The 18,265-nt window shown below is 41.9% G+C and overlaps 2 protein-coding genes across 4 annotated transcripts in view; one reads left to right on the top strand and one right to left on the bottom strand.

Annotated features, from left to right (window-relative positions):
• GIGYF2 (GRB10 interacting GYF protein 2) overlaps positions 1–18,265 on the top strand; it is a 75,849-nt gene that overhangs the window by 19,384 nt on the left and 38,200 nt on the right. For both annotated transcript variants that reach the window (XM_075268916.1, XM_075268915.1), the window contains exons 4-7: positions 2,357–2,452; positions 4,087–4,207; positions 9,768–9,876; positions 10,420–10,460. In XM_075268916.1, the coding sequence (XP_075125017.1) occupies positions 2,357–2,452; positions 4,087–4,207; positions 9,768–9,876; positions 10,420–10,460 (367 nt within the window). The remainder of the gene's footprint in view (positions 1–2,356; positions 2,453–4,086; positions 4,208–9,767; positions 9,877–10,419; positions 10,461–18,265) is intronic.
• On the bottom strand, positions 11,304–16,200 carry KCNJ13 (potassium inwardly rectifying channel subfamily J member 13). 2 transcript variants are annotated; one of them, XM_075268935.1, is made up of 4 exons: positions 15,882–16,200; positions 14,572–14,736; positions 12,911–13,402; positions 11,304–12,808 (listed from the first exon to the last, which is right to left on the bottom strand). In XM_075268935.1, coding segments are annotated over exons 2-4 (1,125 nt in total). In that variant the 5' UTR covers positions 14,573–14,736; positions 15,882–16,200; the 3' UTR covers positions 11,304–12,176. The 2 variants fall into 2 exon arrangements, with proteins under 2 accessions (XP_075125036.1, XP_075125035.1); XM_075268934.1 differs by lacking the exon at positions 15,882–16,200 and having other exon boundaries at positions 14,572–15,508.

The following is an 18,265-nucleotide window of genomic DNA, read 5'->3' as shown; positions in this document are numbered from 1 at the left end:
GTGTCGCTATAGTAGAAAAAAGAATGTCCCTTCTGTCCTGAGTAAAGATGTAGGATGGCAAATAGGATGTTTACATTGCTGAAATATGCCATAATATTGTCATCGTGGGGGTCCTGCCTCTTAATAATCATAAGTATTCTGATGCTTGGGAAGCTTGTAGCATTCATTAACCCATTAGTAAGAGACTTTAATCCTCCTTGAAGCCTTCTGTGGTACAAACACATCTATTTTGTATTCTGTTAATCTCTATTTAGGTCAGAGGTCCTGAATCTAATAAAACCCAGATCAACTGTGATTGGAACAAATATTAGTGTGTCCACAGCCTTCTCTTGCACCAGTGAGAATGGTCAATGATTGTTTTCTTCTGATTTCTATGGTGAAATTTAAAACAAAAACAAATTTAAAAAGTGGAAAAATACTACAGCAAAGTGTATTGAACCCAACACCTGATGATCTGCTCTTCCTGCTAATCTCTCATAGAGCAAAAAGGAAAATAGTCACATGCTAGATCAACAGGAATTTACCGTGCAGGATCCTGTACACATGAGCATTGCTGGTTCTCCCTGTGCCTGCACATGTCAGTAAGGTCATGTCTATTTTGATGTTGATGCCCATAAAGTCAATATGAGCTATTGTACCAGGAAGTTGGTTTGTGCTGTAGCCAGCATTCAGTATAGTGGACATGTAAAGCTACAGCCTTATAATGTGACTTGGGCATTCATGTAAAAGTTATCCATATGACTGTCACCACCCCATGTAATAAAGCTACGCAGCTTTATTTCCTTCCCTTGTAATAAGGCCTTGCATAGTAATATTTAGGTCCTTAGGGTCATCATATACGTTATATAGGTAAAGGGGTTGTCCAGTGTATAAGGTGTGTTGTGTTTTTTTTTTTTGTTTTTTTTTTTTCTCCCCTCTCCCTTATTGCTGTTCTCTTCCTGGTCCCTCTTGATATAGTTGAAGAATAACAGTTTAGCTACTCACTGACAAGATCCATCCTCTGTTGCTGTGATATCGCAGTTTTTAAAATTCTCTGTAAATTTTCACTTTTTTTTTTTTTTTTTTTTTAAATAAATAAATGTAAGGGAACAACCAGAATTTACCTCTAAAATATTCTAAAAGTTATTCTCACATAAAGTTAAATTTGAAAAATAGGGGTTGAGCTTTAAGGCTCCAAATTGTGGGCCACAGCCAAAAAGTGCTGCTGGAAAAACTGCGGAGGAATCGCTTTGCATTTTTTCCCGCAGGACTATTTGCTTGTTATACCTATAAGGAAACTGTGCACATTTCCTCATCTATAATTATCATGCTTCGATTTGCAAAAATCATTAGCCAGAATCCCATCCACTCTGCAGTTACTGTAAAATGCTGCTGCAAAATTGCGGCGTTTATGCTATGTGGGGTCCTGGTGTAAAGGGGTTTTTCCCCATCTTCCTGTCTCAGCAACATTGCGACCTGTCTCTTCTCAACTCGTGTTTTCTTCAACAAGCTGGTGGGCAGCTTTGACTGTTTGAACGGGACACTCTGAAGTACCTCACTAGCTATAGATATTGCTTTTACCTGCAGAGATTGTTTATTATCATTATTAGAAATCTAATATAAATGCAGGTCAAATAATATGTGGTGTTAAATGTATATCACAGTACACAGGGTTGGAGAGAAAGAAACTGTTATCTTTGTGTTTACATAGAGTAATAACCACACTGTCCAAGCCTTTATCAGCAAACACAATTAGCTGACCTGATTGTCCTGACCGCAGAGCTGTACATGACAGCAAAAGAAAAAAAAACATGAGAGCGCTGTGGAGGGATTAATATTCAGAAGATATATAGGAAAGGACAAGGCTACTGCTAGTTTTCCTTCCTGATTTACTAGTTCCTGTTGCAACTTGATGCAGAGTTAAGGGCTGGAAAGAAAAAAATCTGTGGTTTACCTCTTGTTTCAGTCTTGAAAGCTGGTTTTTCAGGTGTTACCCAGTAGTATCAGTCAAGAGTCTTCAGTATATAGCTCACTGGTTTATTGAAAACCAGGAAAGTGTTTTGTCACCCAATCTGGTCACTTCATCAGGTCAGTGCAACCCTGAAATCCAGCTTTCCTGAGTTCAGACAGGAGGGTAAACCATGTCGTCTTCAACTTCCATTTATCTGCTCTACGTCCTCTCTGGTAAGTCTGGGATATTTAACCATCAGCAGCATTGACATAGTGACTCCCTATCATTGGCCCTTGTCTATATATGTCAGAGCTGACATTCTGTGGAGCGTTCCAGTCAGATAAGATGTGTAGAAAAAGGTTTATAGCTTATGCTGTTTGTGATAGGTATAAACCGAGAGGCTCACCAGAGTATTTTATGCTGTAGGTTCCTTCAGATCTTCTGGACAAAGAGTTTCTGCCTATTTTGAAAGAGGAGCCCCTACTACCATTGGCACTTGTTCCATTTACTGAGGAGGAACAGGTAAGATGTGATGTTTTGTAGACAATTTGCATTCACTTCACCAGAATTACAAACTCTAATCTTACAGACTGCAAGGAAAGGAAGCCGGTTCGATCCCAAGAATGGAGGTACCAATGGTTTGGGTCTCGATCAGTCTGATGTATATATGACATCTCTAGCATTTCTTGCTGAAACCTCCTGTATAACCTCATGTTATTTTTTTTTTTTTTCTCAAAAATGCACCATGGGAACACCACCTCGCATTAAACTGAAAGCAGTGGTGGCCCAGGACTGGTTGCAACTATAGCTGTATCCAGATACATAGTGTCACCACCATAAGGCTGCTGCCACATGGTGCTCCTGGACGCATTAGTTTACCATTAATTTGGGGCTGCACATGGACTTTCATGGGTTCTAATGGGAAAGTGCATGTGTATCCTGGGTAATAGCAGTAAACCTATACGTCCAGAAGCATCTTATGGCACTTCTGCACTTCTGTGTTTTGGTTTCTGGTATGACTTTAAAGGGGCTCTGTCAGCAAAATTATGCTAATAGAGCCCCACATATGCGTGAATAGCCTTTAAAAAGGCTATTCAGGCACCGTAAATGTAATTTTAATCCCCTGTCCCGTTTTTAAATAAAAGCATAAAAACATATATGCAAATCTTACCGAACATGCATCGGGGGCGGTGATGCACGATGCCACGTCATCTTCGAGCACGCCTACCTCTTCTGTCTTCTTGTAGTTACGCCCTCTGGTTCCGTGTCCTTCCGTCTTCTTGTCTTCAAATCCCGCGCCTGCGTAGTAGCGCTTCCCTCCGGAGCACTACTGCGTAGGCTCACTTGCCAGTCCCCGTAGAACTACACGAGCGTACTGCACGCTCGCGAACTGCCATTAAGTAAAATGGCACGTGAGCCTACGCAGCAGTGCTCCGGAGAGAAGCGCTACTACGCAGGCACGGGATTTGAAGACCTCAAGCCGGAAGAAGACCAATAGGAAGCCAGCAGAAGAGACGGGACCAGAGGGCGTCGCTCCAAGAAGAAAGAAGAGGTAGGCGTGCCTGAAGATGACGCGGCATCGTGCATCACCGCCCCCGGTGCACGTTCGGTAAGATTTGCATATATGTTTTTATGCTTTTATTTAAAAACGGGACGGGGGATTAAAATTACATTTACGGTGCCTGAATAGCCTTTTTAAAGGCTACTCACGCATATGTGGGGCTCTATTAGCATAATTTTGCTGATAGAGCCCCTTTAATGTACTTATTACCTCATGTTTGAGATAAATAAATCCACCAATTAGATTTGAGATTCCCGATTTTTTTCCTTCATGGGGAGATGTGAAGGGCTTCCTCTCTTCCTACTTATAGCACATGCATACTGGGCCTCCCATAAAAATGCATGAATGGCTCAGCCATTATAGATATTTATGGCCAACCTATGACAGTCTGAACCCTCTGAGTAAGCGTCAGCCTGAATTTAGCTAATATGGCCTGCAGAGAGAATAGGGATTTCAGATTGCTCCAATTAATGATAGCATAACTTTGTATTATAAAATTTCTATTATGATTCTGAATATAAATCATTGCGTATAAGATATTTACAGATTTCCATCAATAATTTTTTTTCCCTTTTTTTTTTTTCTTCTTCAACAGAGAAACTTCTCAATGTCTGTTAACAGTGCCGCTGTGCTCCGCCTTATGGGGAGGGGCAGTGGTGGAGGAGGGGGAACAGTAGTAGGGGCTCCTAGAGGTCGGAGTTCCTCCAGAGGTCGAGGTAAGTTTAGATTGAATCATGAATGGACATGTCCTTTAACTGTATTTACTATATTATGTGACTAGTCACTAGTCCTCTCTCCTGTGACATGTCATGAAATCACAGTTTGGATGCATCAGTATTATATCATTCCAGAAGGTTATTTCTTTTAGACATTTCTGAATAAATTAATACCAGTTGGGAACGCCTCCTTGCACACTATGACTCTGTCCAGTCAGAGCTGATGGTATAGGTGTGTATCTGTATTAAAAATAAATAATGAAAGTTCATCAGTAAGTCCCAGGTTCCCCAAAACAGTGCCAATAAAATCATCTTGTCCAGCAAAAACAAACCCTCGTAGGGGTACATTGACTGAAAAAAATTATAAAAAATCTACTCATTAGTGTTTTTATTTTGCAAAGCTGTGAAACTTAAAACAATCTACACATATTTCCTATCACCATTAACAGACATTAAATAGGGCAGGGCAGCCATTTTTCCTGCTCAGATCAATGCACCATTTATTGGTTTCGTAGAATATAAATCTCCATTGGAAGCTGTGTGCAGATAGTAAGCCAACATGGAATGCCTTGAGATTTCAGCTCTGAAGTCTGGAATAAATTTAATGCCCTTTTCCCATACATACAGTGTCTGTACATCACACGTCCTTACAGAGCTTAGATAGCTATGTGTTTTGTTTAAGTTTCAATCAAGATAGTTGGGTGGTCAGAGTATCAAAGGGAGTCTGCCAGCAGGAAAATCGATATCGTGCTAATGCCAGCACCTTGTAGGATGGCTTCTTTACTTTCCAAAGATGTCTGTCTTATTCTGCATTGCAGCTCCATTTTCATGAAAATCAGCGTTTAATTCTTATTGCAAATTAGCTAAAAAGGGATTTTTTATTTTAAAGTTTTAATTTAACAGCTTCAGTTATGTAGGAAGAACGGACAAATAACTCACCAGCACCATACATATATACAATGCCTTGCGAAAGTATTCGGCCCCCTTGAACTTTTCAACCTTTTGCCACATTTTAGGCTTCAAACATAAAGATATCAAATTTTAATTTTTGGGGAAGAATCAACAAGTGGGACACAATTGTGAAGTGGAACAAAATTTATTGGATATTTTAAACTTTTGTTTAACCAATAAAAAACTGAAAAGTGGGGCGAGCAAAATTATTCGGACCCTTTACTTTCAGTGCAGCAAACTCCCTCCGTTCAGTTCAGATCTCTGAATGATCCAATGTTGTCCTAAATGACTGATAATGATAAAGAGAATCCACCTGTGTGTAACCAAGTCTCCGAATAAATGCACCTGCTCTGTGATAATCTCGGCGCAAAGAGAATCATGAAGACCAAGGAACACACCAGGCAGGTCCGAGATACTGTTGTGCGGAAGTTTAAAGCCAGATTTGGATACAAAAAGATAATAGTAAATAATAGTGGACATCATAAAGGTTCCAGCAAAAGCACAATATATTAACACAAGACAGAACAGAACTAAAGATGGGAACTGTTTCCTAAAGTCATACTTGAGGAGTGCGCACACAGGGGGAAGTCAAAATCTAAAACAGGTAGCTGTAGGCACCCATTCTGTTTAGTCGGTCTGAAGTATAATAAATATGATGGAGGAATCTGGACTGAATTAGGTAGTCACGAGTGTTCACAACCATCTTGACCCTTCCTCCAATCCTCAGATGCTGCTGCAAAAGGGCTTTAACCACTTCCGGACCGCCCATAGACTATATACATCCGGGAAGTGGTTGCCTTGTTCTGACAGGACGTACCTGTACGTCCAGTCAGAACACAGCAGCTGCACGGAGATCGTGTAGCTGCTTTCACTAGGAGCCGGCTGTAACTTCAGCCGGTGCTCCCAGAGAGATAGCAGGGAAGATTTATTACCTCCTCTGCTATCTCAATCGCTGTGTATACAGCACTCAATGAGGGCTGTATACACGGCTATGGACGCTGCCATAAATCAGCTGACCTCTGACCCGACAGACACGTGATCCGCCGGGAGCGGTCCTGCCAGAGCTGCTGGGTCCTACAGGACCCCAGATCAGCTCAGTAAGCTGTATATACAGCATGCAGGAGGTTGGATTTCTCCTGTAACTGAAGTTAAATGTACCAGCCCCAGTTATAGGAGAAATCAGCGTCAAGTACAAAAAAATAAGTGATCAGATGTCCCCAAAGGTCTCTTATCACCTTATGGGGACACAATCTGGAAAAGAAATAAAATAAAAATATAATAAAAAAGTTTTTAAAAATTGTAAATAAAATAATAATAAAAAATAAATACGCAAATAAAACGCCGTTACTAAAGGTTATAGCCCCACCCCGACGACACCATACAAAATAAAAATTACCGTAACGGAGAGGAAAAACTATTTTATAAAGTTTTTCAGTGACACTTTGTGTTGTTAAATAAAAAAAAATTATAAATTGAAAACCAGACACAATTTCCCTCCTATTATGTTTATATTTTCATGGATATAAAAAAAAAAATGAAAACACATTTGAAAATAAAAATAACATAAAAATAAAGCCCTATGTGTCCCCGAAAAAAGACGCAAAAATTAGTTGACTAAGACATACGAGAAAAATTTTACAGACCTCAAAACCGCACATACAAAATAAACCTAAAATGTGTCTGGTCCTGGACCATAAATTGGCCCAGTACTGAAGTGGTTAAAGGGGTTGGGCACTTTCAGACCAATATTGACAAACATGTACAATAAAAAGATATACAATTTTCCAATATACTTTCTGTATCAATTCCTCACAATTTTCTAGATCTCTGCTTGCTGTCATTCATTCTGTTACTTCTAGAGGATAAAACTCTGACCATGGTCATGTGATTTACAGTCCATGGTCATGTGATTTACCGTCCATGCTCATGTGATTTACGGTCCATGGTCATGTGATGAGCACACAGGTGCACAGCTGATTACCTGGCAGATGTCTGATTATTGTGCTGTGACTAACAAGCGGCACCTGTGGGCTCATCACATGACATGGCCCGTAAATCACATGACTAATTTGCATCAGAATCAAAGGTTGCTTATCATGATAATGGAGCTGCAATGCAGAATAAGAAATACATCTTTGGAAAGTGTAGAAGCCGCCCTACTAGGTACGGTCATTAGTTTGATACTAATTTTCCTGCTGGTGTTTCTAGGATACTGATGACTTTTCATTAATAAATATCATATTGGTGGGGATATGCCACCTCCCAAAACTTATGCTTGAAACGACCACAAAGTTATGGCAAGCAGTGTGGTTCCTTTGCTACTTGCCAAGCACGTTGCGGTACATTGTATAGAAGCGGTACATTGTGTAGAAGCGGTACATTGCATCTCAGCCCCATTCACTTGACTAATACAATGGACATCCCCTGGCCTTGGAAGCAGAGCCAGATGCTTTGATCACTTGATCATGGGGGTTGGGATATTGATGACCTATCTTAATATTTTAGTCCCTTTGAGTTGGCCTCAGTTCTGACTATACAGAGGCTTTTCAGTGCTGTAATTGGCTGTGGCATTTACATTCATGAATCCTAATTGATCTATTCATGGTGTAGATTATGCTGTCTTGAAATCCTTCACATTTCTGGGGGCGGTTTATTTTATGGCACACTGGTTTCATTCTTTTCATAAAGTTTAATCAATTCTTCTTCTTTTTGCATCCACTTTCCTGAAAAGAATATTTGTGATGACTGTAATTGTAAAGATAAATGCACAAATTTATCCTGAAATCAGACTAACCAAAGCCATGAGGCAGTGCTTTTATCTCAGGAAGTCGTGTCTGCTATGGGATATAAAAGTAGCGTAATTCATTTCTATGGGTGCGTGCTGTTCGGATCGGCTGATCCGAACAGTGTTCGCTCATCTCTAGCAGTAATGTACACACATGGACCGAGTCTGGATGATTTTGGCCGATGGACAGCCTCTTGCCTCAGGTTGGTGATACATGATGTCCCAGGTAGTCCAGAGCACCTTTGCACAGCACATTGAGCGGCGATCTTCATCATCTTTAACAGTCCAAGGTCTACAGTAAAGTGCGATTGCCGCTCATTGTGCTGTGCACAGCTTTATTGCATTGTTCGGGCTGTCATACATCCTCAGATATAGATCCATCTTGTCATGTGATGGCACCAGGCAGATGTCTGATTACTGTGCTATGACTGTAACGAGCTGTGCACCTGTGTGGCCATCACATGACCATGGATGTGGTGTCACATGACCATGGATTGCTTTTTATCAACTTAAACTAAGCAGAATGAATGACAGCAAGCAGAGATCTAGAAAACCATGAGGCATTGATACAGAAAGTATATTGGAAAATTGTACAACTTTTCATTATACAAACAATAAAATTTGTCTTTAAATATTGGTCTGAAACTGGACAACCCCTTCAACCTTTAATCAACAATTATCTATATAAAACAATTTAGATCTTATGTAAAACTGGGTTATTCGCTGTTTAGAACTTTCCCACAATCCATCAGTATCCTTGGTGGTGGTGTCAAAATTCATGGTTGTCTAGGGCAGAGAAGTGGTTAATGCAATAGTTCCTGTTGTTCTGGCGTAAAGGAGGAGTTAATGACAGTGTCCCTGCTGGTCCAGGCCAGAGAAGGGAATAATATAAGAATCATGCTGGTCTGGCAGTGTAGAGGTTAATTCTTCATACCACCAAGCGTTGTCCTTAAATATAACTTGAGACTGAACACTGATAGTTGGGCTTTGTGTTCATAGAGCGGAGTGCAGGGAGGGGATAGAGAGTCCTGTGCAGCTGGAGCCGCATACTGTTCTCTCTGATCAGCCACGGCCATTCATGAACAGTTTGTCTGGTTTGTAAGGACAGAGCTCAGGAATTCTCTATGGGTGGGGATTGAGGTTTTAGGCTGAACAGCTTAAAGGGAAAAGTGCTTGAAAGAACAAGATAATGCATTCCTGTGACATTCACATTCAGAGGAGTTGAAGGTGGTGTGAACTACTGCTGAATAGGACCAACAGGAGTCTTTTATGAATGGGGGTCATTGCCTTATTGTGTTCAGTGCATTATTTTAGTTTAGTAAAGTTAGAATTTTTTTTACTTCAAGGTATGCTGTCAGCAGTAAATTGGTTATAAATCTAATCTCCGTACCCTGTAGGGGGGATTCTACAGTTTGCAAATATTTCTTTGGAGATCCATTTACATGTAAGTGACTGTTGTAGTAATATGTAAGTGAGGGGGAACCAAAAGGTGAGATCAAAGCCCAGGCCAGCGATGACATACCTCCAAGGCGCTTTTCCCCTCACTTGGTGAAAACATAGCTATTTGCAGGATAAGCCTTCAGGATCAAATTAGTTTGTGCAGAGTATTTCAGCTTTTGTAATGCCCTGCACAGCCACTATTAAGTTGACATTGTGCATTCACCCAAGCACTGGAGTCCATTCAGAGTCAGACTCCCACCATTCTGAGATTTATGGCCTATCTTGGCTATAGGCCATCAATGTGGGGAACCTAAACATTTGAGATTTTGGTGTAAATGCCACTTTAGTCCTTCATTGTTAATAAGCTTCCATCTCGTTTCAAAGGCAGAGGAAGAGGAGAAGGTGGTTTTTACCAAAGAAGTTTTGATGAAGTAGAGAGTGGCTTTGGTCGAGGAGCCCGTGAAATGCATAGATCACAGAGCTGGGAGGAAAGGTGAGTGCGGTTGAAGGGGGATGAAGTATATTTTCTGTACTTGTATTCTGTATGACATAATCATTCTCAAACATCGTGTCTTAGGATATGCATGTATGGATTGACAACTGGGTGGTCTTCCTTGTCAGTAGGGTGTGTCCCTGCACAGTCGGCACTGTCAGGACAGGGTATAGGGACACCCTCTTGACAAGGAGCACGGTAACACACATTTGTCCATTAATCTATTAATTTCCTGAAAGAACAAGAAAAGAACATCACATAACAGAGTTGCAAGGATTAGATACACTAGCATTATTCCAAATAAGTGTTGCCTAAAAATCACATATCAGAAGGGCCAAAGGTCAACTTAAATTTGTGATTCCCCTACTGTAGCACTATGCTCCTTCCAATGGGATAAAGAGTGCAAAAAAGATTGTACATTTTCTTTTACGTAACTTGCATGTGGGGATGACCTGGTAGGAAGAGCAGCTTTTACCACTTCATGACAATTAGAGGAGACTTCACCAGTTCTGCATGTCTGAATTATGTCTCTTATCTTTTCAGAGGAGATCGTCGCTTTGAAAAACCAGCACGAAAAGAAGCAGGTAATACTCCACCCCCCCACACACCCCCCCCCCCCCGCTACATTTCCACCATTCTGTTTACCGATAAAACATTGTTGTAATAATTTTTCAAGAAAAAAAAATTCACCTTATTCAAAAGTTTACCTTTTAACATTAAAATGAATCAGCAAGGGTGTCGGGTACACCAAGCATCCATTCTGCAGCAAACGCGTGCACCCCAAATTTTGCCCAGTTTGATGATGTTGCAGATAAAATTAGGCATCGCCTGCACTGTTACAGGCGGGGCTTTGGCTCTTTCCAGTTGCTGCCACTAAAGCTGCATTCACAACTGCTGCTGAATCTCCGTTGCAGAGACCAGCGAGAATCAGAGAAATCTTTTCTTCACCGCTTTCAGTTTCAAAATGGCGGACATCCGACTGACCCCATTATACTCAATAGGGTCTGTGGGGCTCCATGTGTAATCGCCATTGTAGCAGTTCTATGGCCTCCAATGACAGAGAGCCTGGCGCTAGTGTGAACTTGGCATAAGTGTCCAGACAGCTGACAGACAATACTAAATTTCAGAGGTAATCTCGAGGTGGAATTCTGGGAGAATTCCTAAGTTGCCGATTTTGTTTGCAGAAATAGTTTCTGCAGGAAAATCTATTTCATCACTCTCTGGAAGCCCTATGTATGTGAATGATACAGTGAGAATATTCTTTACATACATATATAACCACACACCTTCATTTGAAGCATCGATAACCTGCCTGCTGTATAATGATATGACTACACTGGACAGTCCTCTGCTGTGATTTTTAGAGTTCTCGTACGCACACCACCATGTAGTTTTCTGCATTCACACACAGACCAGCAGTAGGGAACTAACTGGAAGCACACAGTTTATTCATGTTTATTGTCACAAATATATTGAATGGGAGTTGCATGGCCGGCCTTTATGCAGTCCCTTTCACTCTTCCTGCCCCGATAAAGAGCATCTCTGGGTCTGTGCCCTCTTCTGCTTTCATAACCTGACAGCTAGGAATAGTTAAGGGTTAGTAGAGCGATTCCTATATGTGCAGAGTCTGATTCTGTGAAAAGGCCAAGCCAGGATGCGTGTGCTTTAGCATGTTCCTCACTTGCAGGAGTGCTTTATATGTCTTTAGGATATACAAATGTGAACTAGTTTTACTATAGGGTGTCAAAGAAGCATGCGTGTGTTTTCACTACATAAATGTACCTGCATTCATCTACTGTGTACTTCTATCGCTTTACATGAGTGTATCGACTGTCTCATTGCTAAATACAGTGCACTCCACATTTATAGGACAATCTGATAAAACAAACAACCCCTTCCTGTAGCTGAACAATCTGAGTCGCCTTTCCCAAATGTGTCCGTTGTATCATATGCACTTTAGCATCTGAGTTGGCTTGCTGGCTGTACATTTACAAGTGCTAGTCCACTGTCAGCTCTCGGCTGTCTCTTAAGCCTACTCTGCCTTTTTCTTGGAGCTCTGTCACTCCCCTGAGCAATTCTTTATTACAGTTATACAAGTGGGCAGAGTCCCACAGACCCCTGTTGTAACATTGGGGCTACAGAGCTTGGTGTTCTCTAGTAAGGTATAACAGAACAGTCTTTTGGAGCCGTGATGATAGCACCCTCGTTTCCTGTGTGAATTTCCTTTGAAGAAGCGTCAGCATATTTATCGGAATGAGGATGGCTGAAGGGACTAAGGAAAGTCATTGGTTGGAAATCTTTTACTCTCCCAGTCCAGTCTCGCAGATTTGAAAGGTGTCCCCCCTTTGCCCATTAGCACAGACTTCTAGCTCAGTTCTGTAGGACTGTCTGTGTGAGGCTTGTGGCAACTCGGGAAGCGGACGGCCAAATGTTTCCATACAGATGCGGTATCCTCCTTCAGGCCGACGTGTTAGACAGGGGGCAAAGCGGTGTCCTTGAAGGATCTCACTGGGGAGATAAGAAGTACGGCTCTGGCAAATTTCTCCTGAGCTTTCCTGAGTAGCAGATAGACAGACCACCAGCTCTAAGTGACCTGAAGAAGATACAGTCTCGCGTTGTAATAAAGCTGTCAGCGGGCTCCCAGGAGACAGACTGTGAGTGTACGTGAGGGGGAAAGAGAAGAAGGCGCACTCCACGCTGCCATTTTGACTGTCCAGTGAAAAGTCAACACTGCTCTGCTGGATTTGGCCATCGCCTCTCTCTTGGTAGAGAATTCCACTGACTCTGACCATGGTCAATGGGCTTGGGCGTGTGTTTGCCACTTGGAACATTAAACATGGCTTTCCTTCTGGACTGCCCACCACAGCCAGCCTTGAGAAGAGGATCGATGGAGTGCGATTCTTTGGTCTTGCAATTTTTGCCACAAAAACACCTGTTAAATACATGAAATAGCATAAGTGAAAATGCACGGTCTGAATAATATCGGTATAATATTATTAATAGTGATTTACAATATAAGGTAAGAACATCTGACCTGTGATAAAGGCCTCCAGCATAAGTCCAAGCAGCATTTGTACGGCTAGAAGAGCAATAGCACTCGGGCAGTCTCCACTTGGGAACATGGTGCCATATCCAATGGTGAGCTGTGTCTCCAGAGAGAATGAAAAGGCAGCAGTGAAGCTAGTTATGTATTTTACACAGATGGTGTGATTCTCTGGTGGGGCATCATGGTCCAGGGCCAGATCCCCATTCATTTCAGCCAGAAGGTACCAAAAAACCGCAAAAAGAAGCCAATGAGCCAGAAAAGAAGCAGAAAAAGCCAACATCATCCAGCGCCAGCGCATGTCAAGCAGTAAGCCCCAGATGTCGCGCAGGTAGGACAATCCCTGGCCCTGTATGCCAACAGCTTTTATGGTGCTATGTCCATCTTTAGTTACCAGGCGATGGGAACAAGAGTTGAGCAGTGTACATCTTGGGGACCTGCTGTGAGTATCCTCCTCTCGATCTGTGCTGACCTGCAGCACCACTGGAAAAAGAAACAAGGCCGTATTATCATGGAGTGCTCAGGAGCTAACACTCTAAATGTATCATATATTCAACTAACCCTACATTGTAGTGATATGTTCAAACACGTAAGTGCTGAGATACTGATAATTGTATTATGTGATAGCTTGTGATGTGACAACTTAATAGAAAGGTAACTACAATGACTACATTTCCTAAAAACATAACGCCAATTGAATGAACATAATACATCCAGCAAAATAAAGTGAATGGACTAAAGAGAAATGTAAATCCTATCAATGCTTGGTGTGACCGCCCTTTGCCTTCTGTCAGTTCTTCTTGGTACACTTAGTTTTTGAGGAACTCAGGAGGGAGGTTGTTCCCGCCATCTTGGAGAACTAAGCACAGATCATCTGTAGATGTAGGTTTGCGCCAATCCATCTGTCTCTTCATGTAATCCCAGACAGACTGGATGACGTTGAGATCAGGGCTCTGTGGGGGACCACATCAGGAGTTTCAGGACTCCTCCTTCAAAGGGCGGTCATGCCAAGTATTGTTGAAAAATAAACATTAACACTTCTATTTCTGAAAGCATTTATATATATATATATATATATATATATATATATATATATATATGTGTGCTAAAAAAAAGAAATAGTTCTACTTTTGGTAGAGGTGTTATGCTGACTGATAATAAAATGACTGGACGTTTTGGAAGATCTGTACTAACATTAGGCAGTAATAAATGATTGACTATAGAAATATTAACAAAATGGCTACTTGCACACTTGTATGTTTGGTCAGTATTTTTGTTTCAGTATCTACCAGACAAAACCAGGTGAGGTAAATACATGAAAGTTGTAAAGATTTGTTATTGTTCCATATATTTTTTATTTTATTTTTTCTAATCATTCCCCTGGTTTTGGCTTATATGTACTGGTGGAAAAACTTAACCTAAGGATGTGTCATTGAATTTCCTAATAATGTAATTTGTACGCTCTGGTGATATCAATGGATGTTAGTCGGCTACAAATATGGCAAAGGTACAGACATTACACAAAATATTCCCAGATGTACTAACCCTGCCACATCATTACAACAGGACTTGAAGTGACAGCTGCACAGCCAACTAAGTACACATTTTAGCCATATCCTGATGTGAATACCATGAGACTGTTGCTTACTTACTTTTTACTTGGTCAGTAACCTGATGCGCCACGGGTATCCCTTGTCACTGAGATGCCAACATCCAGAGGGAAGGAAGGTAATGGGTACGCTGCAGCTTGTAAGCGATGACACCTGCGACCAGTAGTGTCCTCCAATAACGGACTATAACCTAGTTGCTTGACCAACCTAAGCAAAATGAACAGTGTAATACACATGGATATCCCAACAACTTCTGAGGCCTAGCCGATGGCATGTAGTGTTAACTTTCACTTATCACGCTGTTCCCTTTATTGTCGCCACCTCCCACCCCCTCCATCCAAAGGCACCTGAGCTGACTCTGGCTCTATTCCCTGAAGGCAAGCAGGGGCCTGTGCCTGTATAACCCCGGTGTTCTGAGCTGTTGCCAGACTGGAAAGAGGGAGGGGGGGGAAGAGTGTTTGTGTTATGATTTCACGCTCAGGGGTAAGCTGCTTTTAGACGCACACATCATGACGCTCATGTGACATGTCCTGCTGCGGGAACATATCCAGGCTTTGTTCACTCTGGGATGCATTGGGCGGCAGGTAGGATTCACCTGGACGTGACACTAATGTTCCTGCCCTTGCCATTTGTTCGGTGCACTGAGCCCAATCTTTCTCAGTTTGCCTGTGGCAATGGCATTCTTGTCACAGTGTGACATTTGTTTAAACAAATCTGTTGCTGGGTCATGCGGTGCGAGAGAAGAAAGTCTTGCTGCTGCGAACATCATTGAACGCAAGCAAATATTAACCTTCATTTCTCACCGCTTACACATAAGAGCTGTGTTTAACACTGTCTTCTATTCACTTTGCACACTTTTGCCAGGAGCACTTGAGCGAAGGCGAGTTAACACTTCATTCATTGGTCTATGGGGGACTAGTGGTTTACACTAAGTGAGGTCAGTTGGTAGGTGTTATTGCTCTGTGTTTGGGGTGTGTTTTGTTTTTGTTTTTTTTGCAATAGTGGCATGTTCATTCTGACATTTCAGAACCGAGCGCCAAGGGGTTAATCTGAATCTCCAGAGATTTTCCCCGAGTTTTCAGACACTCTCACTCACCCGGCTTGCACACAAGCTCAATTCATTGGAGGAAGCATCACATGGTCAGCATGTGTTGGCTATCCATACTGGATACGTCTAGGGGCACGGGGGCTCCCTTACACACACTGGTACTACTGTTAGTGATGCTTTCTTTAGGCCCTGTCAGGCATATTCTCATATGATGGCAATTAGAAGAAACCCTAGTAAATAACAGTTCTATCCGCATGGCCGTGCAGCATCTTACACATATGGTTCTGTCCTATCTTTGACTTACCTGATGAAGATGCGTTCCAGTGGAGAAGAAAATCCAACGACTGGCTTCTCTGCTGAAAAATTCTTCAGGTAAGTGTTCCTGCTGAGTTCCGTCGCCTTATCCAGATTATAGCAAATGCAGTTTCATATAAACTTTGTGTCACGTGTAAAGTTCCGCTCGTTTGCCTAGTTAGGCAGCCTAGGCTGAAAAGCTGCTTGTGGATGCCCTTATGTTCTCGCTGTCACCTGGTTCCTGGTGAGTGTGACTTTGCTTTCCAGTCTGGTGACGCGCTCCTTCTCAGTCTCTGGGGGGAGCCCTTGCTGGGTCTGGAGTCATAACCCACATTCCTGCTGTTATAAATCAGTAGGCTGGACTTTTTTGCTGTCCCTTTTGATTGGCCATGACATTATTAGGGTTATGCCAGGGAGGGCGGGCTTTGCTGCGGCTCGGCCCTGCCAGTGATTAGTTATGCACAGTAGGTGCACTTTATTTTCCATTAACAGTCTCATTACTGCCTGCCTGGTCAAGGTGTTAATGGAGCAATGATTTGAGAGATGTTAAAACAAAGTGGGGTTTTTGCATCTTTGCACTTGTAGTCAGGGGGGCAGGGTGTTGATCTTGGCAGTGATCAAAGCTGTCGTTTCTTGGATGGATTTAGGGTCAGTAGAGTAGAATTGGCATGTGCTTTAGTCCTGGTTTACTAAGGTATGTATAATATATATATACACAAAAACATTTTATTTCACTTTTTGTGTATGATAAGTTTATCTAAGCCTACTTACATTTCTATAACCTTCAGTCCTATGCAGTGTTAGAGGGGTTATGCAGAGCCTCATTCTTTACAGGGTTCGTAGCTGTGAGCCGAGATCACATTAATTTGGGTTGCTGACCCCTTTTTTTCACATCTGAGAATCAGTTACTGTCTTTTCTGTCAATGGGTAATGTATATACTAAGAATGTATCATGTAAGTGCTGGGGGGCAGTAAGGAAAGGGACTAGGCACATGTCTTCTGTGCATTTCACAGAGAGTGGGTACTTGTTTTCCACTGGACTTTGCTCGCCTCTGTCTAGATAAGCGGATTGAAGAAAACAGAGCCCTATTGTTCCTGGAGGAGCAAAGCCGTCTTCAGACCTGCGGTGCTGAATATTAAAGTAATGACCCAAATCCCACTCCCCTCAGGGCTTCTGTTCTACCGTCCTGCCCAAAGTTTGGACCTCCTGCTGTCGGTGGCACGTCAGAGCATGCCCATACCAAACAGTAGAAGGAGAAGCTACGTAGGTATCTCAAACTTTGTCCCTTGATTCAGAAGTTGTGCCCTCTTTAACCCTTTTGATACTTACTATTGCCTTTTTGCAATACAGATTGACAAATCTCTTTCCCACATCCTTTTTTTTTTTTTCTTCTTCTTTTGGGTTCCTGAATTAAAAAACAAAACAAAAAACATATCTTTAGATTTCAAAGACCCTCCCTGCTGAGCGTATAATTTGAAGTAGCCGCATGATGTCCTCTCCTGCCAAGGCCTCAGGATCCCATCCCCAATCCTGGATAGTTATCGATGTGGAAATCGAGAGAGAAGAGATTCTACTTTTATTGTTCTGTGTTATTTATTTTTTTGTGATTATGGTCATTACGGCAAAATTCATGATTTAAGGAGGCAAAAAGCAGAAGCGGCTCAGCAGAAGCACTACTTGTCGCTATATAGTAGTAGCTTAGCTTCATTTATAGAAATGATTCTGGGAATTACCTTGGCGCATGACCTTGAGAAGGACTTTGGGGTTTCTATTTGTGGGTCTACAATTCACTGTAAAATGAAAATAAAAAAAAACAACCATAAATGCAGAAGTCATAGTTAAAATATCGGATTTCCAGCTCCTTCTTAATTTTTTATTTTATTTTCGGATTGCTCTCTGCACCCTGGTAGTCTGAGGCACTCCCTCCGCCTGTCCATTCAAGAGCAGGGGGAATGTCTGAAAATACTAGAGTGCACATAAGTAGTCTGAGAAGCTGTCAACCTTCTTAGGGTCCATTCACATAGAGGAAATGGTGAGGAATTTGGTGTGGAATTTCAGCGCTGAAAAAAGCCTCCCCATTGACTTCATGCTAGCAGAAAAAGGAACCCATTGAAGTCAATTGGAGGCTTTTTTTTTTCAGCGCTGAAATTCCTCACCATTTTCCTCTGTGTGAATGGAACCTTAAAGGGATCCTATGTTTGAAACCCTTTTTTTTTTTTTTTTTTTTTTTTTTCTAACTAACACGTCGGAATAGCCTTAAGAAAGGCTATTCTTCTCCTACCTTTGCTTGAAATTACATTTTTTCTCGGTATGTAAATGAGTTCTCTCGCAGCATTGGGGGTGGTCCTCAGCGCTCAAACAGCACTGGGCGGCCCCAATGCTGGCAGAGAACT

This window comes from Leptodactylus fuscus, chromosome 3, assembly GCF_031893055.1.
Source record: "Leptodactylus fuscus isolate aLepFus1 chromosome 3, aLepFus1.hap2, whole genome shotgun sequence".
NCBI classification, from domain to species: Eukaryota; Metazoa; Chordata; class Amphibia; order Anura; family Leptodactylidae; genus Leptodactylus; species Leptodactylus fuscus.
The sequence above is the reverse complement of the archived record's forward strand: the minus strand, read 5'-3'. Positions and strand labels throughout refer to the sequence as shown.

What these genes read in the sequence shown, in the direction of transcription:
- KCNJ13 (XM_075268935.1), bottom strand. An exon ending in GCTGGAGGCCTTTATCACAG is followed by an intron (nt 12,809 to 12,910) that starts GTCAGATGTTCT and finishes TGTATTTAACAG; the next exon opens with GTGTTTTTGTGGCAAAAATT.